General features: G+C 38.9%; 1 protein-coding gene and 1 long non-coding RNA gene across 2 annotated transcripts in view; one reads left to right on the top strand and one right to left on the bottom strand.

The window, feature by feature from the left end:
• Positions 1-26,828, bottom strand: part of ADCK1 (aarF domain containing kinase 1) — a 101,854-nt gene that overhangs the window by 74,022 nt on the left and 1,004 nt on the right. The window contains exons 2-3 of the mRNA XM_007472730.3: positions 8,788-8,947; positions 7,612-7,695 (exon numbers count right to left, since the gene is read on the bottom strand). Coding sequence (XP_007472792.2) covers positions 7,612-7,695; positions 8,788-8,947 — 244 coding nt within the window. The remainder of the gene's footprint in view (positions 1-7,611; positions 7,696-8,787; positions 8,948-26,828) is intronic.
• On the top strand, positions 9,186-15,852 carry LOC103097332 (uncharacterized). Its single transcript, XR_001624352.2, has 3 exons — positions 9,186-9,312; positions 14,027-14,188; positions 15,513-15,852. It is a non-coding gene; the product is annotated as an uncharacterized LOC103097332 (long non-coding RNA).

Raw genomic sequence — 26,828 nt, forward strand, 5'->3', positions numbered from 1 at the left:
AAGTGACTTGCCCAGGGTCATACAGCTGGGAAGTGTCTGAGGCCAGATTTGAACCTAGGACCTCCTGTTTCTAGGCCTGGCTCTCAATCCACTGAGCTACCCAGCTGCCCCCCTCTGAAGATCTTTGCCTGAACCCCTGGAAAAAGAGATTCTACAAGCTCACTTTACCATATACTGAAATGTCAAACAACCCTTATCTTTAGGAAGTTCTTCCCTATAACTAACCTGAATCCTTCATGATGCCCCTAACCCAGTTTCACTTACTCCTTTTCTCATAAAAATGGAAAATAGTTACACTGTCTTAGGACTGGATTCTCAAAGGGGAAGTTGGGGATAGCTAGGTTTAGAGAACAGGTCTAGAGACGGGAGGGTCCTGAGTTCACATCTGGTCTCAAAGATTTCTGAGTTCTGTGGCACCCTAGGCAAATCACCAAACCCCCTTTGCCTAACCCTACTGCTCTTCTGCCTTAAAACCAATACTCAGTATTGATTCTTAAACAAAAGATAAAGGTTTAAAAAACTAAAGTGGAAGTCATGAAACTGAAATAAAATCTGGGAGAGAAACAAAGATGGTGGTAAGGAACATTTCCAGTGCTGAACAGAGGTAGGACTAGAGTTGAGGAAGGTCCAATTGAATGGAAGTATTTCTATTTTTTTAAACCCTTATCTTCTGTCTTGGAATAGATACTAAGTATATGTGTGTGTATGTGTGTGTATATATATATATATATATATATATATATATATATATACACACACTAAGGCAGAAAAGTTGGCAAGGGCTAGGCAATGGGGATTAAGTGACTTGCCAGGATCACACAGCTAGGAAGTGTCTGAGGCCAGGTTTGAATCACTATCATATATCCACTGAGCCTCCTAGCTACTCCTAAGTGTCACTTTTCTTTAAGGCTCCCAATGACATCACACCAAGGACTAACCCAACATTTTAGTACCTTCTTTCCTTCTGCTAGTCCAGGGGCATTACTGAAGGACAAAGGAAAAAGGAATGATGACACAGTTCTGTTCCAAGTCAGCTAATGGCAACACTCCAGGGAGACATGGAAGAGACTTCAATCTGTATTTGCCACATTTGCCCTCTCTGCTTCCCCCAGCATCCATCCCCCCAGGGAGATCAGCAGAGAACAAGGTGATGAAGGAATGTTAGGAACTGCTCTGATAGAAAGATGCAGACACCCTGCTTTAAGGCAGCTTGCTTCACCTCCATGTAGTCATATGTCACTGTGAGGAAAATGTCAGGAATTAGCTAATTGAGATAATGGAGTTGATCAGGTCATTTGGAGAAGCAAAACACACTGAGCAGTTCGCTCCCAGGGAGCCAGAAGCCCAAGGGGATACATTTTGCCTCATTACAACTTTATCCCTTAGTCAAGGATTGCTGCTCCTCCTATGCATGGACAGGGAGTAACATCTTGGCAGAACACCTTCAAGCTGGAACTAGCCAGACGTGAGAAAAACAGTATGGGCAGGAGGGACATCATGAAAGAGAGGATTGAACAAAGATAGCAAGATAGGGACCAGAGGGCATTAGAAATTCCTCTGAGCAAGGAATTTTTGCTATAAATATGGAATCACTATGCTTTCGCCTGAATCTGAGCATCCACAGTGAAATAAGGAGTTTATGTGGTTCAGTTTTGTCTGGAACATCTACCATAATGTGATCCAAACTTCATAGAACAGAGGGGAAAGGAAAGAAAAAGGGGGAGGAACTGGAGTCTATCTCTATCCTGTTCCCCACTCCTGGATAGCCAAGGTCACCAATGCTGGAAACAATCCCTTAACAAGACTCTCAAGACCTGATGGAGAGAGTAGGAGCCAAATTTTATGGCATCTTGTTAGAATCAGAAAGGACTATGTCCAGTTGAATACTCTAGGTACTTTTGATTTTGTGCCACCCATCCCTATGGAAAATCTACCAAAAGTCAGTTCCAATTGACTTGGTCCTAAAATGACATACCATAATATATTAAAAGGCTTCTGCCAAAACAATCTCTAGATGGAAGAAGGCTCTACTTTGCCACCTGACGTGAAAGAAGGATCTAGATAGAAGTAGGGTCAAGAAAGTCTAGATTCAAATCTCACTTTTGACGTTTTTCATCAATGTAGCAAATGGCAAGTCATGTCAATGGGCAATCTCAAAGACAGTTACAGGACATGAGGAAACTTCTTTCTCTCCCCTATCTCAGTCCCCACTATCCTGGCCCTTTGGCCTTTTAGACACCAGGTACCATTTGCCCCCTTCCATCAGCCTTCCATCAGAATTATCTTCTCTAATTAGATTATGAGCTACCTAAAAGCACAGACTGTGTCATTTTTCTATCTGTATCCATAATGCTTATCACAGTGCTTGGCCCATAGTTAGTCCTTAATAAATGCTTTAAAAATTTTTATGTCATTAAACTTCACATGAGGCTTTGTTTCCTCATCTGCAAAATAGAGATAAAAAAACATCTCTAGTACCTTTCTCACCAAGCTGTTGTGAAATTGAAATAAGGTAATAATGCATTTAAAATGCTTTAAACTTTAAAGCACTATTACAGGACTGCTTTTATTAAATAATACTTTTAAATAGTTATAAGTAAATATTAATGTGTTCATTGGTATCAATTTCACCCAAACATGTCTGGGATGCATTGTTATAAATGAAGGGAATAATGAGCTTTCTTTTTAAAGGACTCAATGACCGGGAATATTATATTCCAGAAGGCAAAGGAGTTAGGATTACAACCAAGAATCATCCATCCAGCAAAAACTGAGTATAATCCTTCAAGTGGAAAAAATGGGAATTCAATGAAACAGAGGACTTTCAAGCAATCTGACTCAAATAGAAGACTTCAAAAAAGCATAAAAAAGGTAAACAAGAGAAATCATAAAGGAGATTCAATAAGGTTATACTGTTTACATCCCTACATGGGGAAATGATAATGCCTAAGAACTTTATCATTATGGAAGCTAGGTGGATCAGTGGATAGAAAGCCAGACCTAGAGGAGGTCCTGGGTTCAAATTTGACCTCAGATACTCCTCAGCTACCTGCTCCTCAGCAAGCCACTTAACTCCAATTGCCTTGCCCTTATTGTTCTTCTATCCTGGAGAATCAGTATTGATTCTATGACAGAAGGTAAGAGATTTTTAAAAAATCACTGAACCCTCCTGAAAACTAGGATTTATTCATAAAAAAACAATAACTTGGATAGTGCCTTTCAAGAAATCACAAATGAAAACTGCACATATTTCTTAGGACTAGAGAACATAGTTAAGGTCTACCAATTTCTTCTTTAAAAAAGAAACAAAACAAAACTGAAAAGTTCCAAGTCAAAATCCAAAACTCCCACATCAAAGAAAAAAAATACTAAAAACATACAAAAAGTAGTTTAAGAACCAAGAGACTAATCAGGATCTTACAAAACCTGGCAGCTTCTACTATAAACAAGAGGAAACCCTAGAAGAGAGCAGAACCAGAAGAACAATGTATTCAAGGACAACAACATTGTAAAGAAAAAAGAATTCTGATCAATGCAATAACAGTGTCTCCAACTTCTTAACTAAAGGACACAAGGGGCAGAAAGAGATATTTTGGGAAATGGCTCTCTATTGTAGATTTATTTTGCTTGACTATGGTGATTAATTACAAAGAAGTTTTTGTTTTTCCTTTCACTACTTTTTTATTGGGGGATAGGAGTGGCATAACAAGAAAGAGGAAGGGTTAGCAATTGTGATCCCAATAAAACTAGAGCCATTTGAACATATTTTTAAATGCACAAAATTGAACAGAAGGAAATCCAGAAGGAAGTACAAACAAGCAGGATAGTTTGGAAAATAACTTCTGGGATTAAATGCCTTTTAAAAGCAAGTAGAATAGTGTCAACTCTAGACACAATTCTCTTTTTATATTCTTCCATGTATATGCATATGCCCTTTTATTTGGTATTTAAGTTCAAAATAAGAAAGTAAAAACTTTTAAAAAGGCTTCACAGACATAGTGATCTCTGGTCTCTCCTGTCCCAAGATTATCTAATCAAGGAAGCTACAGGCTTTTTCATACACACACACACACACACACACACACACACACACACACACACACACACATGCAACCACTCTCATAGGCTTCCTTTACCCAGAACCCATCAGTGTTTTGCACACAGCAGGAGTTCAATAAATAGAATATTTGTTGATTGATTCACTCATTACCTTAAGGACTAAACAGTGCCACACACTCTGTGGGTGCTTAATAAATATTTGTTGTTTTTGATGATGATGATGATACCCCCAAAGGTCATTAACATAATAGTCATCCAAATTACCTCCAGCAGGGAGATTTTCAGGGTCTCCAATTAGGAAGAAAATAAAATGAAAATATTTCCAGAATCAACAAAGCACAGAGGCATAAATGTATTCCAACTTCATAACATCAACCTGCAGTCTGGCCTGTATACACTAACCTAATCTACACATACACACCTAAGAAAACAAGCATAGGGCTAAACAGAGAGATCGACAAACTACCAGGAGAATCTCAAACCCGTTTATCTTCCTGGTCCCTATCTGAGAGGGCCCACTGATGATTGTAACAGTGCATGTTCAAATATGCATCCTCTATAATAAGACAACTCCCCAAATTAACTTTTTTTCATTGAGGAGATAAGAAGCTTCTAAAGCCAGCTTCCAAAAAATTTAATTCTGGTTTTCTTCCCTGCCTCCACTATACTCACAGTTTAAAATTAAGCACTACTTTTAACTTGATTCAAGTTATAGAATGCCATTGTTTTTTGTTATCCAAACCAGTGGTTTCAGTTATATAGGGAACTCCCATTGAGGAAATATCCCCCTCCCAATGCAGATTAACAACAATTCTGTGAATTACAGGCTCAGACAGTGACGTTTCTAGGGCACTGAGAGGTTAAGTGACTTGTCCAGAGTCACACAGTGAATATATGTATCAGAGGTAGAATTTAAACCCAAGTTCTTGTGTCCAAGGCTGTATCTTTTTCCTCTTCACCAATCTGCCTCTTATGTTCACCCATTTTAGAGGTACTGACACAGGCTGCTGGAAGAGGACAATCTGAGATGGTAATCTCACTAATCCTACCTAGCAAATCTCTCACAAGTCTCTTTTAGCCCCAAAATGTCAAACTTGAACCCTTTCTTTGACCCCCAAGTCCTTCTGTGACTACCAGCAGTTCCCTGGAGGTCAAAGAATCACAGATTCCTGGATTTGAAAAGAAACTTATAGACATCTAGTTCAATTTGCATCTAAAGTAAGAATCTCCTCTACGATGTTCATAAGTTATCCAATCTCTGCTCAAATACCTCTATTAACAGGGAACTCATTACCTAATCAAGCTCTGTCAGAAAGTTCTTTCTTATACTGAGCCAAAATCTGCCTTACTATATAACCTATACCTATTGATTCTAAATTCTGTCCCACCAGACTCATGGAATAAACCAAATCTATATTTCTACAAGAGCTTTATAAATATTTGAAGACAAGCTCTTTGAAATACTCACTACTCATATGGTATACAGTCCACTGGGCAAATTCTAGATTGTCAATAGCCCTCTTCCAACACAGTGCATGGGATTTGGCTTAATATTCTAGGTGGTGCCAGACCCAGGGGGGCTACCACATACCCAGAAGGAGATACTATTATTACTCTCTGGTGCCTTGCTGAGTCACAGAGACATTGCCATATTGATGCCAACCTTGGAAGTGTTTCTCTAAGTCACTGCTTATTGTGTCTATTCTCCTGGCACCTGGGATCCAGAATTGCTGGCTTGACAGGTAAGATAATTATGTTTTACCCTTCAGCTTTTTCCTTTATCGGATACCCTGGAAACTGGATAAGAACTCTGACTTAGGAAAACAATTCTATAGTGTTCAGCCCTATTTCCTCCATACCAACCTATTCCCCATTTATCAGACCACAGCCCCCATTTATAAAGATGCTCCTCAAGACTATCTTTGTACCCCAAGTCTTAAATATCCCTCTTACCCATTGCCAATTACCCTAAGTCTCCTCATCTCCCATCCTTTTATCTGATATGTTAGTCTGTATAATTCCTCACAGAATCTCTGAAGGCTGTCAACAACTACAGAAGATGGAGCTGAGCTGTCCTTCAGATGACTCCTACAACTACAGATGCAATTTCTGTCAACATCAACTCTTTTCTGATCCCCTAGGGAAGAGACTTCTCTTTTTGTTTTCTTTTCCCAAATCTGCAAAACACTATTGGGGGCCTGAAAGTTGATACTGGCAGAAGGAGGTGGGGGAGTAAATCATGTCTATAAACCACCAAAGAGGTGATACTGGCAGGGAGGGAGAAAAGAAGATGAGATGAGGACAGGCAATATAGTCCCTATTTACATGTCCTTAGAGATCCACTTACTGTAAGAGGCTGGAAATATGATCATAGCATTAAAATAAGAGTTATACTAGAGCATATTCTCCACCCAGTGGAAGAGTCAGAACATGATCCACTCCAACCCCATTATTTTACAGAGAAGGAAACTGAGGCTAAGAAAGGTTAAGTGAGTAGACCAAGGTCCCATGGAGAGTGAGGGACAGTTGGTGGTACCCATTGGATAGAGTTCCAAGTCTGAGCTTGAATCCAGTCTAAGATATTTAATATGTGATGTCCCTATCTGCCTCAGTTTCCTCATCTACAACATGGACAATAATAGCACCTACTTCCCAGGATCATTTTTAAGGATCCAATGAGTTAAATATTATAAAGTACTTAGCACAATGCCTGGTACATAATAGGTGCTTTGTGACAGTTAGTCACAATAGTAGTAGTACTAGTAGTAGCAACAACATTTGTCATAGTAACAATAGTAATAAGGGGCATAGAAAGCCAGGATTCAAATCTAGACCTTTTAACTCCAAATCCAGGGTTCTTTCCACTGTCCAACACTGTCTCTTGACAAGTTTCTTCTCTACAATAAGCATAATAGTTCCCTCTTCTTTGCCACCACCACCACTATCGCTCTTCTTTGGCCCAGCCAATTTTTCTGGAATTCAATTAATAACTACCAAGTTAGGGAATAAAGAGAATGTTATCCCCTCATGATTGTACAGACTAGTCTTAGGACACAGAAACAGCCTGGGACCCCAGTGGCTTGGAGGCAGCCTTAGAGCAGGATTCAGTAGGAAAGAAAGCAATTAACCTCTCTCAATTGGTTTTTCACTGACAAAGCAGTTCTGAAGCCAACAGAGTTATCTTGGGGACAGAGTCTTCATCTATTCAAAGCCATCCCAGGCACACACTGTCCCCAGAACACACACAACCAACAAGAGTATATCAGCACCTTGGACAGCTGCCTCTTAACAAAGCAGGACACTATGGAATAGAGCTTCTCCATGGACATGCAAATCAAATATGGGAGAGTAAAGATGGAGAGGGTACCCCTCCTCTTCCCATCCCCACATTCCAACTTCCAATCACACCTGGCAGGGTCTTTGTCCCCAGCTCCAAACCTGCTCTGCTCTAGCTAGACACAGCATAAGCCATTTGGTCATCAGGCCTTGAAACCTTTCCAAGGGAAGTTCCACCTTAGAGAGACCTCAGGTGACATCCTAGTGGCTACTCACCTTAGATTTGATTTCGTCATACTCCTTGGGGTCTTGAGGAATTTTCCGTAGAGAAAAATAATAGTCATAGCTAATGACAGCAGTCTGTAAAACCAAGGAAAGACATTCATATTCTTACTGCTCTGACACAATATATGTTCCTTTATTTCCCTCCCTTCTTCCCTCTCCCTTCCCGGAGCTGACAAGCATTTCAATCTGGGTTATATACAATATATGTTCTCTAGATGTTGTTAATGGTCGGAAACCCCATAATTGGTATCCCCTAAAATACACTTACCCTTCAGTGTGGAAAGTGAAAGATGAAAAATTACTAAGAAAACAAAGATCTGTGCTCATTCATGTATTAATAATAACATTTACATATCGCTTTAAGGATTAGAAAGAACTTTTATGTATAACATCCCTTTGATCTTCACAACAACCATGGAATGGAAGTGCCCATTATTATCATCATTTTACAAATAAGGAAACTGAGGCTGGGAGGTTAAATTACTTGCCCTGAATCATGAAACTATTAAGGGTGAGACAGGATTCAAATTTAGGTTATCCTGACTTCAATTCCAATGTACTATCCATTAAGCCATCTAAATAATAGATGGGGTCAGCTAAGTGGCACATTAGAGAGAGCACCAGGCCTAGAACAGGAAGAGCTGAGTTCAAATTCAACTGCATGACCTTGGAAAAATCACAACTCTGTTTGCTTTAATTTTCCTCATCTATGAAATGAGATGGAGAAGGAAATGGCAAGCCACTCCAGCATCTCTGCCAAGGAAACCCCAAAATGGGAGGCATGGACACAGATGAAATGACTGAACCACAAAAAAGATAACAGTTGTAATTCTATCACATTCAGTCATGACTGACTTTTCATGACCCTAGGGACTATAGCACACCAGGCCCTTCTATCCTCAAATATCCCCTAAAATCTGTGTGCCAGTTCATCAGGTGCTGGAGATACATGGAAGCCATGGACAGCCATAGGGCATACTGGAAAGTGTGCTGGAATGCACATATGTATGTAATGATTTATATGATAGTCCTCCAGCAGTATGTGTGTGTGTGTATGTGTGTGTGTGTGTATGTGTGTGTGTATGTGTATGTGTATGTGTGTGTGTGTGTGTGTGTTTGTGTGTGTTTGGTTTTAAATTAAAATTCATTCCCACCAAGAAAACCTACCGTGGCTATAGCTCTGCCGAATCTGATCGCTCCAAAATCACTGGGATCTAGGTATTTGTTGGTGCAGAAATAAAAAGCAGAGGAAGCCACAGCCATGCTTGTCCAAGAAATAATTTTTACGACACTACTGGCCATAATGTCAGTTAGTCTCTGAAAAAGACTAAAAGAAAAATCTGAACGTTTGCTTCAATTCCGAAGAATCTACGCACAAAGTCTATTACTACAAAAGTAATAGCTAGGGCAATGCACAGGGAGTCAAATAAGACTGAGCTCAGCTATCACTGCATGCACTTATAAGCTATGTAACCTTTGTGACTCAACTTGGACTCAATAAAGCAGACAAGTTAAAAATCTTGCTTAGGTCACACAACTAGTAAATGTGTGAGGTCAAACTTGAACTCAGGTTTTCCTGACTCTAGCTTTAAATCTATACTTTCTGTGATAGTATCCCAAACCCAGGGTAACCATAGAAAAATAATGGAAAGCCAAAGTCATCTCTCCAGAGGAACCTAAATTACAGACAAGGTGAGTCTGGTCAGAACTGGCAAGCTAAGCTCTGAACATCTGGTTAATTTTCCAGATGTTGAGTTTTTAAAATAATAATGAGTTTTACCAATTCCTTTTCTTTTACCCCTCATAGTCATTTTCAGAACCAGAACTACTAAAAGTTGCAGGATACAAAATAAACCCACATAAATCATCAGCATTTCTATATATGTCCATCCAAAGTCCAGTAGCATGAGTTAGAAAGAGAAATTCCATTTAAAATAACTCTAGACAATATAAAATACTTGGGAATCTGTTTGCCAAGACAAATGCAGGAATTATATGAATTCAATAACAAAACACTTCATTCAAAAAGTTAGATCTAAACAATTGGAAAAACATTAATTGCTCATGGTTAGACTGAGCAAATATAATAAAAATTACAATCCTACATAAATTAGTTTACTTGTTCAGTGCCATCATATCAATCAAACTACCAAAAAACTTTTATACAACTAGTAAAATAACAAAATTCATCTGGAAGAACAAAAGGTCAAGAATAGCAAGGGAACTAATGAAAAAAAGATGTGAAGGATGCAGTACCAGATCTTAAACTGTACTACAAACCAGTGATCATCAAAACAGTCTGGTACTGCAAAAATATTTATAGCTGTGCTTTTTGTGGTGGCAAAAAATTGGAAAATGAGGGAGTATCCCTTGATAGGGGAATGACTGAACAAATCGTGATATGTAGTGGTGATAGAATACTATCGTATTATAAGGAATGATGAACTGCTTGATTTCTATATGATGTGGAACGACAACCAGGAACTGATGCAGAGTGAAAGGAGCAGAACCAGGAGAATATTTTACACAGAGAGTGATACAATGTGGCACAATCAAATGTAATAGACTTTGCTACTAATAGTAAAGCAACGATCCAGGACAGTCCAGAGGAATTTATGAGAAAGAATGCTTCCACATCTAGGAAAAGAAATGTGGGAGTAAAAACGCAGAAGAAAAATATATGATTTATCACTTGTTTATACAGGTATATGATCGGAGGTTTGGGTTTTAAAAGATTAGTCTATTACAAATATGAATATATGGAAATAGATTTTTAACAATAATACGTGTATATAATCCAGGGGAATTATTTGTCAGCTCCATGGGGGAGGGGAAAGGAAGATGGGAGGGAGAGAAAATGAATCATGTAACCATGGAAAAATATTCTAAATAAATAAATACATTTTAAAATTCTGAACTTAATACAAATTACAAATTAAAATGGACATTTCCATATATAAACTTTAAGAGGAGACTCTTATTCAAAATTACAGAGCTTTATTATGTACAGTTTGCTTTTAGGTGCATTAAAATGTATTAAATATTTTATGATAAATATATAATATATTCATATGTAACTTAAACAAAAAAACAATCTGGTACTGACTAAGAAATAGAAGGATGGATCAATGGAATAGATTAGGGGTAAATGACCCCATAAATCTAGTATTTGACAAACCCAAAGACCCCAGCTTTTGGGGTAAGAGCTCAATATTTGACAAAAATTGCTAGGTAAATTGGAAAACAGTATGACAAAAATTATTTATAGACACAATATCTCACACATCTCTATACCAAGATAAGGCCAAAATGGATATATGATTTAGACATAAAGGGTGATATTATAAATAAATTAGGGGAACTAGAATAGTTTAACCTGTCAGATCTATTGAGAAGGGAAGAATTTAAGTGTAACAATGAGCTGTGAATTGGAATGACCTCCAGGAATTGATGCAAAGTGAAAGGAGCAGAACCATGAGAATTATGCATAGAGATGGATACACTGTGGTACAATTGAATGTAATGGACTTCTCTATTAGCAGCAATGCAATAATCCAGCACATTTCTGAAGGACTTATGAGAAAGAACGCTATTCACATCCAGAGAAAGAACTGTGGAAGTAGAAACACAGAAGAAAAACAACTGCTTGATCACATGGATCGATGGGGATATGATTGAGGATGTAGACTCTAAGAGATCACTCTAATGCAAATAATAATATGGAAATAGGTCTTGATCAATGACAGATGTAAAACCCAATGGAGTTGCATGTTGGCTACAGGAGGGGGTTGGGAAGAAGGGAGGGAAAGAACATGAATCATGTAACCATGGGGAAATATCCTAAATTAATTAATTAAATAAATGAAAAATTTCAAAACCAAAAAAATAAACATGAGAGAACATTTCAAGAAGTAAAATGAATAATTTTGATTATACTAAATTAAAAGGGTTTGTACAAACAAAACCCAATGTAATCAAGATTAGAAGAGAAACAACTAGGAAAAAATTTTATAACAAATTTGTCTAATAAAGGTCTCATTTCTCAAATAAATAAAGAACTAAATCAAATTTATAAGAACACAAGTCAGTCCCCAATTGACAAATGGTCAAAGGATATGAATACACAGTTTTCAGATGAAGAAATCAAAGCTATCAATAATCATATGAAAAAATGTTCTAAATCCCCCTTGATTAGAGAAATGCAAATTAAAACAACTCTGAAGTATCACCTCCCCTATTGTGATTGGCCTCTATGACAGTAAAGGAAAATGATAAATGTTAGAAGGAATGTGGCAAAATTGGGGCACTAATGCATTGCTGGTGAAGCTGTGAATGGATCCAACCACTTTGAAGGGCAAGTTGAAACTATGCCCAAAAGGCTATAAAACAATGCATACCCTTTGATCTAGCAATACCGTTACTAAGTATGTATCCCAAAGAGATAAAAAAAAATGGGAAATGACCTGTTTGTACAAAAATATTTACAGCTGTTCTTTTCATGGTGGCAAAGAATTGGAAATTAAAGGGTTGTCGATCAATTAGGGCAGGGGTCCCCAAACTATGGCCCCCTGAGGCCATTTATCCGGCCCCCACCTCACTTCCAGAAGGGGAATCTCTTTCATTGGTGGTCAGTGAGAGAAGCATTGTATGTGGCTGCGCCACAAAGCACAGCATCACTCACGTACAGTACTACTTCTGGAGACATAATCCTTTGCCTGGCATTTTGTTCTGAGAGTAACTGAATGAGAACGAGGCACCACGCAAAGGATTATGTGGCTGCACAATGGAAGACATCAGCATGGTGAGTGGTGATCTGGGGGAGGGGATTCCACATTGTGTATACTGCTGCCTTGTACAGTGGTGGCAGTGAGGGGCCTGTGCAAGGTGTGACAGCAGCCTCCACTATCCCAGACAGCAGTATACAGATTTGTTCATAGTTTTTTTTTATAGTCTGGCCCTCCAATAGTGTGAGGGACAGTGAACTGGTCCCCTGTGTAAAAAGTTTGGGGACCCCTGAATTAGGGAATGACTAAACAAATTGTGGTATATGGTGATGAAATACTTTTGTGTTGTAAGCAATGATGAGCAGGATGATTTCAGAAAGAGCTGGAAAGACTTTCATGGACTGATGTGGCGTGAAATAAGCAGACCCAGGAGGACATTGAACACAGTGGCGCCAGTGTTGTGAAGTGATCCATTGTGATGGACGTGGGTATTATTTCACAGTGCAGTGATGCAGGTCAATTCTGAGGGACTTATGATGGGGAATTGCTATGTACCTTCAGAGATAGGGCTGTTGGAGTCAGAGTGCAGATGAGAGTATACAATTTTTTAGCTATTTGGGTTTATGTTTTGGGGTTTTGGTTTTATAAGATTATTCACTTGCAAGGATGAACAATGTGGAGATATGTTTTGCACAACTAATACATGTATAACCCAGATTGGGTCACCTGCCAGCACCAAGAAGGGAGAGAGAAATACATGTTTGATCACATAACTTGGGAAATCTTGTGTGGGTGTTGATTGTTAAGAGTAATTGGTGAGAATAAAGTGGAATGGACTATCAGAACCAGAGCTCCCTGACTACAAAACAGACCCTCCATTCTTCATGCCATGTAGCTTCTCCTTTCCCATGGTTATAGGGAGACATTGGCAGATAGAGACACATCCTCATGTGTATTGGGAATGTTAGCTTGAAAATGCATGTTGCCTCTCCTTTTCACAATTATATGGGAAAAATGTAAAGGCACCTGATATGCCTACATTTTATTAGAGTAGGTGCATACATGGCTAAACTTACTCTACTATAACAAAAACAAAGGCAGCCAGATGGCTCAGTGGACTGAGTGCCAGACATGAAGTCAGGAAGACTCATCTTCCTGAGATCAAATCTAGCCTCAGATACTTCCTAGCTGTTTGACTCTGGAAAACAATTCTTTCCCTTAAGGAGCTTAGATCCTTTTTGGAAGTATTCGATCCTTTAATCACTTAAACACTTACCCTGTCTACCTCAGTTTCTCTTCTGTCAAATTATCTGGAGAAAGAAATGGCAAACCAGCCAAAACAAACAAACAAACAAAAACCACATAGGATCATATAGAGTGAGATATAATGGAAACAACTTCCTGGCTCCAAAGCCAACACTAACCATTGTGCCATCTAGTGGTTACTTTTCTGAGCATTGGCTTCCTCCCTGGTAAAATGAGACACTTGAACTAGGTAAGCTTTAAGGTTCCTTCAGCTCTAGATCGAGATATATGATCCTGTGACCAACAGATGGCATTTTGTTTGTCCTTCGTACTCAAAGAGGACCAAAAATGACATCGCTGGTCATGTCTTTTGACTCAAGACACTGGATTGAAATGAGGCAGAGCTGCACAGCCATCAGCCTTGCTTTTTCTTCCAGAGTCATCTATGACAGGACAAAAGTCAGGATGACCGGTGATGCCTGGGGATGCAGTGGATGACCTTGGCTGCTTATGTGTCTGACTAACTGCTCCACAGCGCCTCCTTCAGGCACCTTCATTGCCATTGGTACAAACTCTTCTCATCTGCCCCTTCTGACAGGGTAAGTCTTCACAAAGTATTTAAGCCTACTATATGTCATGTACTAAGTAAAGCTCTGGGAATACCAAGATAAACATTAAACAGTTCTTGCCCTCAAGGAGTTTATATTCTATTTGGAAGTATTAAAAGTACTTCTTTGCTTTAGTCACTTAAAACAAGACCCTGACTTTTGGAGTATTCAAATGCTCATGGACCAGTGCAATGAGGAAACAAAAGCTCAGAGATTTATATGATTTGCCCAAAGTCCCCTCAGCTAGGTGGCAGAGCCAGTGCTTGGAACTCGGGTCCTTGATCAATGAATGATAGCAGTTCTCTTACTATTACAACAACACACTACCACCTCCCAAGTAGTTTTTGCTTTTTAACCCTTACCTTCCATCTTAAAATCAATATTGTATATTGGTTCCAAGGCAGAAGAGCAGTAAGAGCTAGACAATGAGGGTTAAGTGTCTTGCTCAGGATCACATAGTTAGGAAGAGTCTGAGGTCACATTTGAACTCGGGACCTCCCATATCTGGGACTAGGCCTGGTTCTCAATCCACTGAGCCATTCAGCTTTCCCCCCATCCCTCAGATAGTCTTAAGAACTGTTGTTCCTTTCTTTTTTAAAAAAGAAAAGTTTTTTTAAAAATCCTCACACTCATATTCATTTGTAAAAGTCATTCTCAGGAAAGGAACTGCCAAGTTCACTCACCCCCTACCTTCCTCCTCCTCTCACTCCTGACACTGCTGACAATTATTATAAAAGAAGGTTTAAAGAGCTAATTGACCTGAGTTGTTTACCTAGATTTCATTTATTGGTCCAAATGGTTGGGATCAGTTCCCTGCACTGCAGGAAAGGGGTTAGACTTCTTAAATGCTTTTTTTTAATTAAAAAAATAAATTTAAACTCTGCTTTTAAGGACACTCTTTTTTTATTCCACTGAAGTCATAAAATTCTCTCTATTCCCATGTCACTTTACAAAGACTTTTTAATAAACCAGGTCTACATTTTAAAGGTGTTCCCAAGCAATTTGATATATAAAGACAAAAACATTCCTCCACTTCTCAAATAAAATCCAGCTGGTACTAGACCTGGGGGAAAGAAAAACAAACATGGCACAGTAGAACATGCTGGAGGGGCTGTGGGAAAACAGGTACATTAATGCACTGTTGGTGAAGCTATGAACTGGTCCAGACATTCTGGAAAGCAATTTGGATCAATGTTCCAAAACTGGTTAAATTGTGCATGTCCTTTGCCCAGTGATACCACTACAAGGTCTATATAGCAAAGAGATCAAAGAGACTCTTTTTGTACAAAAATATTTATAGCTACTTTTTTTGCAGGACAAAGAACTGAAAAGTGAGGGGAATGGCTGAATAAGTTATGGAATATGAAATGTGATAGAATACTATTGTGCTATAAGCAATGATGGAGATCTGAAGAAGAACCTGGAAAGACATGCATGAACTGAAGTACAGTGAAATGAGCAGAGTCTGAAGAACAATTTATACAATAATAATAATAATAATATATAATCTTGTAAAGAAAAACAGCATTAAAAGATTTAAGAACTGGTATCAAGAGAGTGACAACCATGATTCTAGAGGACTGATGATGAAACATGCTGCCCACTTCCTGACAAAGGATTCAGGGTACAGATTAAAACCTAATGTAGGTGGGGGGGGGGTCATAGACTTTGAGGGAAATTTGTTTTTGCTTGACTGTAGTTATTTATTGCAAGAGATTTTTCTTTTTTGTTTTTCACTGGAGGGAGGTTCTGACAAAGAATTCAGAGTACAGACTGATACTTATTTTGGGAGGCTGGGATGGGACATGGTCAATGCAAGAATTTATTTTGCTTAATGATAGTTTTTTAAAACCCTCACCTGCTCTATTAGAATCAATACTGTGTATTGGTTCCAAGACAGAAGAGTGGTATGAAGTAAGGCATTGGTAGTTAAGTGATTTGCACAAGGTCACACAGCTGGAAAAGTATCTGAGGCCAAATTTGAATCCAGGTTCTCATTTCTCTAGGCCATGCCCTCAATTCTCTGAGCTACCTATGTGCTCCCTTTACTACAGATATTTTTTACATGGGTTTTTTCCCCACTGAAAAGATTGATTTTCATTAATTTTTTAAAGTTAATTTAATAAAACAATGATATGGTCAAAAAGAATGCTGGATCTGGAGTCAGAAAGCCTGATTTCAAATTGTAGCTCTCCTATTGACTATGCAACTTTAACCTCTCTGGGTTTCAGGTTTCTCATTTGCAAAATGAGAGCAAGATATTGGGTTAGATGGCTTCTGAAGTTCCTTCCAGCTCTAAATATATGAATAATTATCATAAACTCATAATAAACTGAAGTTTATGATGTCTTAAGAGTTACACAGTAAAGTTTGTAACACCTTAGCATGAAAGGTAGTGCAATTTTACATATAAAGAAACTGAAGCTCAGAGGGGTTCAGATTTGCTCAGTCACACAGCTCACTAGCAGTTGAATTTAAACCTGAGTTACTCTTCACAAATCATGCCCCCTTTTTCCAACTCCTCCCGCTAAAACATCCTCACTCCACCAACTACCTACACTTCTATTCGGTGATGTTGCATGATGAGTGGGTCGTTATTTCCATTTTTTTGTTTGTTTCCTTTAGTCATTTCAATCCTCTCCTATTCTTTGTGATCATATTTGTAGTTTTCATGGCAAAAAGTTTGCCATTTCCTTCTCCAGCTCATTTTCTAGATGAAGAAACTGAGGCAAACAGGGTTAAGTGACTTGCCCAGAGTCATATAGCTAGAGTTTGAGGCCATATTTGAACTCTTTTTCCCCCTGATTCCAGGTCCCACACTTTATCCACTTCACCAGCTAGGTGCTCTTAATATAGTTGAGGAAACTGAGGTAGATCTAAGTTAAGTGATTTATCTGGGGTCCCACTCCCCCCCAAAGGGAGATACTAATTAGTGATTAAAATCTGATATAATAAAATTAGGACTTTGGTTCTTATAATTTCATGAAGTTTATTCAAATTATTTGGATAGGTAAAGACAGAGAGATATATTATACTAGCTAGCCACATGGGTGTTCCCAACATGGACTCTCTCAGCAATCTTCTTGACCAGTCACTCTCTAACTAGGAACAAGTGGCTATAGAGGCTCATGGAACTCCTGACAGTAACTGGTGGAACCTCTCATGGCTGCAGGGAACTAGTTTATTTGCTACTATCATCAAATGGGCTCTTATGATTTTGGGAATTCTGTTGTGGTACTTCTTAGAATCTATATATATACACATTCACACCAGAGTAAGTAAGAAAGGAAATAGGGCTCACCTTTGAGTGAGAAACCTTTGTGTTATGCCTCTGTTTAGCTGACCCATTGTCAAATGTGATGTGCTACATGAATTTCTGGGGTTTTTTAATTATTGCTTTTTTTCTATATTTTAAATAGGACATTTGATTCTTCTTAATTTTTTTGTACTTAAATACATGGAATAAGTATTGTTTTTGATTTTGAAGAATAAGTTTACAACATCTAATAGCCATAATCCCAATGCATACTCAAAAGCTTTCGACCGTGGAAACCTGCCATTGATTGTTAAGTATTATGGGACTTTAATTATTGTGTCTGATTTCAGAAGAAGGAATTAACAGAGAACCACTGCATAGGAAGCACAAGGTCAAGGAGACCAACCAGTGGGACTGATGAGAATCTACACCAAATTTTAAGATTTGAGGAAGCAGTTGATTGACAAATTGAGATGTTGGACTTCCCCGTACCTTCATTTGGCTTTCATTTTGACTCCCCTCTCCCTGAGATTGAAGGTAAAATCAGACTAGGGAATCATACTTCCCTTTTACCTCAGACACTTGTCCCCTTCTCTTTGTATGGCAATTTCCCATAGTCCTGGCTGCTGATGGGTAAGTGCAATATTGCTGTAACTCTCCTGCGTGTTTGTAGGACATAAGCCACTTTAATTGGGCCTTGCTGGTGATTCAAAGACCTGTTATGTTTTTATTTTTATTTGTAATTTTATACACATAGGATTTTGATATATATGTTTTTATCCAGAATTTAATTTTTTCTCTTCTATTTGTTTTTTTGGGGGTCTTTGGTTTTCTTTTGAGAATAGATTCATATGCCTCATAACTTAGCCACATATTCCAGGGTGATTCTAGTGTTGGTCAACACCCTCCTGGGGGGGGATTGCATAATTATCCTAAAATCCACATATGTAGCCTATATCTTTAAGATATATGCTTTAAGGCCTATATCTTAAGATCTTAAGTTTAAGTTTAAGATCTTTTAAGGCAATTTTAGGAAAAAAGAAAATTGCTAACACCCTGAACCAAGAAAGTGGATCTTTTGGAGAAGGTATCATAAGGATGCCTACAGAAACCACACACTACATCAAAAGATCCAGAGTGAACTTTGGGATATAGTGAACTGAACTGAAGGGGGTTGAACCTATCATTTATTCTGAATCTAAACTCTTATGCCAAAGGGGAGTGCCCCCTAATTGGCTTTTTGTCAATGTATCTATCAATCATTTTTTGTTTTCTTCTTCTTTTTTCTTTTCTTTCCCTCTTATTCCCCAAATTGTTGTAATTCCCTTTATGTAAAGTGCAATATTTTATATACCTCAAGTAAGAAAATCTTTAGAGATATAGGCTACATATATGGAATGATTCATTGAGGAGACCTGACATTTTAATCTCCCAGAAACCCCAAATGAGATTTTAACATGCTGATCTCCCAAAGAATCAAAGGAGGAATTGTGTCAGTTAAGTTCTCCCCTTCCTACCACCCCCCTTTTGGGTAACACAGCTGGTGTGCATCTCTGTGAGTCTGCAGGAGTTTCATCACCTATGTCTCCTAGTGTGGGTCACAGGACTACGAACCATGCTCTTGATCCAGAAATGATTCTGAAACTTGATCCAGATATAAAGGAATAAAAGCAACTATCCAGGAAGTGCTTGTTCTCTATACACTCCATCTGCAGTGACCAGCCAAGGAGAAGGTGGCTGAGGGAGTTCATGTTGGGAGCACCCACATGGCTACCTAGAATAGGCTTTTTTCTCTATCTCTCTGCCTTTACCTATCCACATAGCTCTAATAAACTTTATGAAATTATAAGGGCCAAAGTCCTTATTTTATAGATTCTTACACTGACAGGGTAGGAAAAAAAGCATAGGAAGATCATACAATTCACATTCCAAAAAATGACCCCTTAGCTAAAAATGACATGCAAAAATAAGGTTTCCATCTTCCCTCAGACTGTTAAGAAGTTCTTACATAGCCCTAAGGATAAACTGGGCAGCTAGATGCCACAGTGGATAAAGCATTGGACTGGGAATTGGGAAGATTCATCTTTGTTAGCTCAAATTGGCCTCAGACACTTACTAGATGTAAGACCCTGAGCAAGTCACTTAACCCCATTGGCCCCAGTTTTCTCATCTGTAAAATTAGCTGGAGAAGGATATGGCAAGCCATTCAGATACCTTTGCCAAGAAAACCCCAAAAGAGGGTCACAAGGAGTCAGACATGGCTGAAAAATAATTGAATAACAAGGTGACATAGCTAAGTCAATAAAAACAGCCCACAGCAATAAACTGCCAAATCTAATTCTTGATATTGGTCTATATGAGTCCCCAAAAATGTATTTAGTCTATCCCCCTTAGTCACCATCGCCAAAGGCTATGAAAGTAACTTAAAATAATTAATGGGCAGCTATGTGGTATAAAAGACCTGGAATAAAGATTAACTAAGATTACTTGACCTCAGATACTTTTCAACTGTGTGTCCCTGAGCAAAATCACTTAGCCGCTGCCTGCCTCAGTTTCCTCATCTGTAATATGTAGAGTGCTGTTGTGAAGATTAAATGAGATAATTATAAAGTGCTTGGCACAAAGCTCTGTATGTTAGCTATTATTGTTATTAATAGCATATAGCCTAACTGGCACTTTAGGACCCAAGGCCCAGTCAACACAAATAATGCCTATGACATTCCACCCCTTTGGTCATGGTCTTGTGGTGAACACATGAACATATTTTATGCCTAAAATCAATAACCCAGATCCCAATTCTAAATACTATTAAGTAAAATACCCATGGACTAATATGTAGGGCACTCTACAAGTATTCATAGCCAAATCACCCCTTTCTCTTCCATTCCCCCAAGTCATAACCAAATCACAGCTTGTTAGATGATCCTGACATAGCTAGAAGCCAGCTGAAGCCAGCACAGTAAACAGGAAAAGAAAACTAGTCTCTAGAATCAGAACAACTCTAAAGATATTTCTACTCCAAAACATCTGTTCTCTGGAAACAGAAGTTAAGTGTTGCTTACACACTGTCTCTTGGCATAAGGTAGGATGTCCCACCTCCCCCGCATTATGTTCCATATTCTACTTCCCCAGCCCCTGGCTGGGGGCCTTGTTAGGTAGCAGGCAAGTGGAACCACACCTTCAATGATCCCCAAATATCTCCAAGGGTGCTCTGACTGTCCATGCTTAGGCTTTTTGCCCATTTTACCTTGGACAATGTAGAAGCATTAACTGGCTAACACATCTTCCCCCCCTTCCTCCTCAACTTTTTCCAAATAGTCTAGGTCCATTATCATTCTTCTATTGTCAAGCCCTCCTCAGCTTTCAAGGAAAGGATACCCTATGACCAAGGTGGGAAGACAACCAGTATTATGTGCTTTTATTATAGTTATACATCAGTCTTAATGTGCAGTGTGGATTTGTTGGGTGTTTAGAGCAGGGAAGAAGTTGGTTCTGATTCAGGCTATTATTTCATCATCCTAGTCCAGAGCTGGCAAACCTTTTAGAGACTGTATATCCAAACTGTACCTTCAAGCTACCTGTAAGTCCCCACACTACCCCAGACAGTGGAGGGAGGAAGTGCTTCCATTGGGCTGCTGGGTGGAGGGATGGGGCACGTGAAAAATGTCCTTGGACACTGTGGAGGGGGAAACAGATCAGTCCCCTCCAGCATGCAGGGGTATGTATGCCATGTCTTTGCCAACAAGGGCCTAGCACAATAAAGTAGGGAAAATTTATGGGAAGCCCTTTGATTTGTCTGAATCATTCAATACTATTAACATCTAGCAGTGCTGAATCTAGTGGGGCAATGTACCTTAAAGGAAGGGCATGGCCAAGGATAGTCAGGGTTCAGAAATGTGCTAAAGTCTGAACCTAATCAAAGGTTATAACAGAGTAAAAGATATCATTAGGAATTAAACCGAAGGAGAAGATGAACTGGGCAAGTAATAAGAGCAAGAGATTTTAACTGGTAGACATTCAGAGTGTTCAGATGTTACCTTAGCTAAGAGAAAATATGTTGGATGAATCCCCTTTAAAAAATTTTATGGACAGGAATCACACAGGATGGGTAGGCATGAATGGATTAAAACAGGCATCACTGGAAGGAATTTTCTTTTTTTTGACATTTTTTAATTTGGTCAATTTCAAACGTTATTCCTTGGTTACAAAATGGAAGGGATTTTCTAATCAGTGATATCACAGATTCACTTGAGTTATGTGTATATAATAATATGAGGATGTGTTTGTCTCCCATAGAATACAGGTTCCTTGAGGCCAGGGACTGTTTCATTTGTCTTTTTACTCCTGATCCCTGGCCCTAATAGCACTTACAGAAAGCCTATTAGGGAGGCAGCTGATATTGGAATCCTGGGTTCAAATTTGACCTCAAATACTTTTTAGTTGCATGATCCTGAGCAAATCACTTAGCTCCAATTGCCTAACCCTGTTTGGCCCTGGAATTGATACCTACTTTTGATTCTAAGATAAAAAGTTATGGGTTGGTTTTTTTTAAAGCTTATTGGTTGACTGATTGATTGGTTGATTGATTACATTGCCACTGCCAAAAAAGAAACATTGGGAGCACAGCCCAGTACCATAGCTACATTCTCTGTGGTCCAGCTACTCTGCCTTTCTTGTTGTACTAACACCAGCACGAAGGAAATAACAAAGACTGATAGCCATAAACAACTACATATATGTTGGCAGGCAAACACAGTTTCATTGCAACACAAGTTTGCCAAACCTCCCCAGCCGACCATGACAAGTTAATACTAGTTCTCCTAAATGAACTTGAAGTCAACTTGGAAAACTTGTTATGGAAGTTGTTTCAACCTCTTACACAGAGCAGTCCAGTCATTGCAACTCTTCCTTGTTCACAGGGGAGTTTTGTCCTCTAGGTGGAAGGAACAGCAGCAAAAAGAGACCCAGCTCTCTCAAGACCTAACTTCCATGCAAACATCCCTCAGTAATAAAAGAGGTGGAAATTGAAATACATAAAATAGATGATATAGGAGCTGAATTGTCTCTAAATAGACCAGAGCTAGAGTTTTCCATAAGGTCTCAGTAGGTCTTTAACATGCAAATGAGCTATTATGGTACTCCCTCCAGGTATCTTAAAAGACCCTGTCATCAGTGAAATATGTCAATGGGTGAAAACACCTTTCAGTATTAAGCCCTTGGCTAATGAATCACCTGTTCTAGTTTGTTTCCTGCTCCTTTGACTTTTACCTGACTTCTCTTTTGGTCTTACCTCACTTGGGGCCCCAGAGATGCTAAACACCTGGAATCTAATCAATAGGCAGAAGGGGTGGCTGCTTTGGGAAAGTTCCCATAGATCAGTATTGGTGAAATACTGGCACACATGCCCAACCAGCAAGGGGAAGCTGCTCTGTTCCCCCTCTTCCCAGTGCCCAAGGACATTTTTTGCATGGCCCACCCCTCTTTTCAGCTGCCCAAAGTGAGCACTTCCTCCCTCCACTCTCTGGGGTAATGCTGGGGGCTCACAGGCAGCTTGAAATTGCAGTTTGGGCATTTGAACTTGAAAGCCTTTGCCAACACTGCCATAGATAGACTCACTGTCTTCCTGTCAAGAAACAATTCTGGGGCAAAGATGTCCTTGAGAACCAAGACTATTTCTTCTACACATACAGTGCCTAGCACCAGTTGACAATCACTAAATAGATGCTGATTGATTATACTCTTTTGATAACACATAGAACCCAGCACAATACCTGCTTTATGTTCAATGCTCAAAAAATGTTTGTCAATTTGACAGATTGGTTATTGAGCTTTCATTCCCTTGTAAACTATCATTGAATGGATTTTAGAGAAAAAAAAAGGAATTGTGAGTCTTAGAAATTTCAGTTTAACAAATATTATCAAGCACCTATTAGAGGTTGAGGAAGATATCAACTTTAAGAAATGGTTCGTGAAGGCAGCTAAGTGGTTTGGTGGAAAGAAAACCAGGCCCGAATATGGGAAGTCCGAGGTTCAAATTTGGCCTCAGACACTTCCTACCTGTGGGACCCTGGCAAGTCACTTGACCCCAATTGCCTTGTCCTTACTGCTCTTTTGCTTGGAACCCATACTTAGTATTGATTCTAAGACAGAAAATAAGTCTGAAAAAGAAAAAAAAAATAGTTCTTGGGACAGTTAGATGGCTCAGTGGATAGAGTCAGGCCTAGAGACTGAAGGTCCTGAGTACAAATATAGTCTCAGATACTTCCTGGCTGTGTGACCCGGAGCAAGTTACTTAACTCCAATTGCCTATCCCTTAGAACTCTTCTGCCTTGGAACTCATATTTAGTTTCAACTCTAAGAAGGAAAGGGTTTATAACTAATAATAATAATTCCTGCTGTTATGGAGACTGTCTATAGTCTAGTTAGAGGATATGATACAGATAAATAATGTAGGGAGTCCATGAGAGAGGTAAAATATTCAAAATAATGTAGGGAGTCCATGAGAGAGGTAAAAACCAAAGGACTTTGTGAGGCAAAAGATACTCAAGAAAATACTCTAGCAGCTGAAATGGCTTTTAAGGGACATATATTAATTCAATGAGCAAAGAGGAAAGGAGAGATCCTTCCAGGCAGAGGAAACAGTGCAAGTAAAGGTATGGAGGTGAGAAAGCTCAGGTTTTGTTTCAAAAAAGAGTAGTTCAGTTTGGTTGGAGGAGTAAGAAGGCAAGAAGAATTATAAGACTGGAAAGATAGAGAGCCTTGAATGCCAGGCATGAGAATTTAAACCCTAGTTGGCAGAAATCCAAAGTCACTGAAATTCTTGATAAGTGACAAGAGCACATTTGTGTATTAAGGGAATGTGTTCCTGAGATGGAATGAAGAGAGAACAACAAAAGCTAGCATTTATATAGTGTTTTAAGGTTTGTCAAGTACTTGAAAAAGATCTTATTTGATGTTTACAACAACCCTAGGAGATAAGACGTGTATCATTATTCCCATTTTATAGATGGGGAAACAGAAATGACTAGTCCAGTGTCTGAAGCTGGATTTGCAATCTAGTCTTCCTGACTCCAAACCCAGGACTCCATCCACCCTAACACCTAGCTGCCTCTTGATAGGATCTGTACAAGAGGAATCACTAGCATTCACTAGCAAACAGCCAATCAAGGCAAGTGGGTATATAATTATATTATTGCTAAATCAATGATAAGAAGTGCATTGGTGCTCCCATATTGCAAGAGAAGCCCCAATGGGCCATGAAATGGAGAACAAGAGTCTCAGTAACTCAATAAATGAGCAGATAAGGAACAAAAGTCACACCTAACCTTGGGGCAGAGCTAAATGGAGCACTGACCACTTGTCCCTAGTAAGTCGTTATAGGTTTTCCATCACTGATCTGTGACTGGATTGGCTCCAGAAAACAAAAGACATGATCTCACATTAACTCATTCCTTCAGCCACTCAGTATCACTTTCCAAGAATGATGAACTGGAACCATCATGCCCTACTGTCCTGAAAAGGGAAAGAACTTTTAAGAAAACCAAAGAGGCCACAGATCTAGATAAATCCTAAACCACTGGGAAGTTGGTGGAGAAGAGGACTAGAACAATACCTTGACCAAGTTGAAAAATGATCATTCGGTTTGTTTCAAGGAACAGGCAAATCATTAAAAGGCAAGAGTGTGTAAAGTGAGAGGCCCAACCAAGGAAGCAGTGAGTTGCAAAAGGCCAGTACTCTGACGTTTTTGTTTGATAAAGACTCTGTCAAGGACTGTTTGAGTATAGAAGCTATAGAATCACAGAAATGTTAGAGCCAGAAAGGATCTAAGAGATCATCTCACCCACATCTTTTGCCTATCAATAAAATAATTTTTCAGTTGACTATGAAATACATGAATTTTTGGAAGTAGGAAAAAGATCCAAGTGCTCTTTTGTTCTTTGAAGGATCTGGGAGAGGAGGCATATATCTAGAATGAGAACAAGGACATAATAATAGCATATTATTTATATTTATAGAGCATTTTATAGTTTAGTAGAAAATAAAATATAAGCTCTTCTCTGGTCAGCCTAAAGCTAAAACTCAAGACAGCAGAGTTGAAGTCCCATGCTGGCCCCGACCCTAAATTCTTAAAATTAATACATCAAGAGAATTCAAACTCTTGGCAGATGCTATCAAGCTGAAAAGGCTTCAGATACAGATCTCTAGTGATAGACTGTTGTTTGAGGTAAGCAAAACAGACATCATTCCCATCTTGCAGATCTGTGAACTGAGGCTCACATCAGTTAAGACGAATCAATACTATGTATTGGTCCTAAGGCAGAAGAGCAGTAAGGAATAGGCAATGGGGGTTAAGTGACTTGCCCAAGGTCACAAAGCTAGGAAGAGACCAAATTTGAACCTAGGACCTCCTGTCTCTAGGCTTGGCTCTCAATCCACTGAACTACCCAGCTGCCCCTGACAAGTCATATCTTGCAAGTGGCTGAGTCAAATATGCATGAAGATCTTGTGACTAAGAAGTATGTGGAAGGTATAAGCCAATTAATTAACAATTAACACTGTAATGGGTGTCAATGGAAGTCTATGAACTAGAGAAATGGCATTCATCTTTTTTAATATCCGACTTGTCTAAAAACAAATTTCTAGTGAAGATTTAAAACAGCTTGCTTAAAAACCCTTAAATTAGAAGAAACATTTGTTGAGTATCTTCTATAGGTATAGCACTGGTCTAATCAATTTTTAAAACTTTCTTGCCCTCAAAGGGCTTACAATCAAAACAAAGAGTCAAGGAATATGTTCAAGTACCATCCAATATACTTTAGTCCACACTGATCTCTCCTTTGGGGCAGTCAGAGCCACACAGTTTGGTACTTCTGCAGGTTAGTTTTTTTCTCTATTGGCCTTGCCAGTGGGACACGTTCTGATTTAATAATTAATCTGTTGATTGGCTAATTATTGAGGTATAGATTTCACTTCTAGCAGAGGTTATGGACCTAGATAAGTCACTAGAATCAAAGAAACAGCAAAGAACTTTACAATCATCCAAGGAACCACTCCATCTGCAAGCAAAAGAAACTGACACCTGGGGAGCTTAAGTGATTTGAGAAAGGTCATACAACTAATCAGAGCCAATTTACAGAGGGAAAGAAAATATTTGCTTGTTAATTGAGAGAATATAAAAAAGGAAAATAAAATAAGTTGCACACACATAAAAAGGAATATGAACTAGAACTCAATTTTATTCTCCTGACTCCTAATCCAGCATCCCTTTGCTCTTCCTAGATAGGTTTCTTCTCTGTAGGCTGTTCCAAAAAAAAATTGAATGTTTTCAGTAACCCTTGTTGTACTTGTTGTACAACCCTTGTTGAATTCCAAGGT

The sequence above is a fragment of the Monodelphis domestica genome, chromosome 1 (assembly GCF_027887165.1).
Source record: "Monodelphis domestica isolate mMonDom1 chromosome 1, mMonDom1.pri, whole genome shotgun sequence".
Classification (NCBI taxonomy): Eukaryota; Metazoa; Chordata; class Mammalia; order Didelphimorphia; family Didelphidae; genus Monodelphis; species Monodelphis domestica.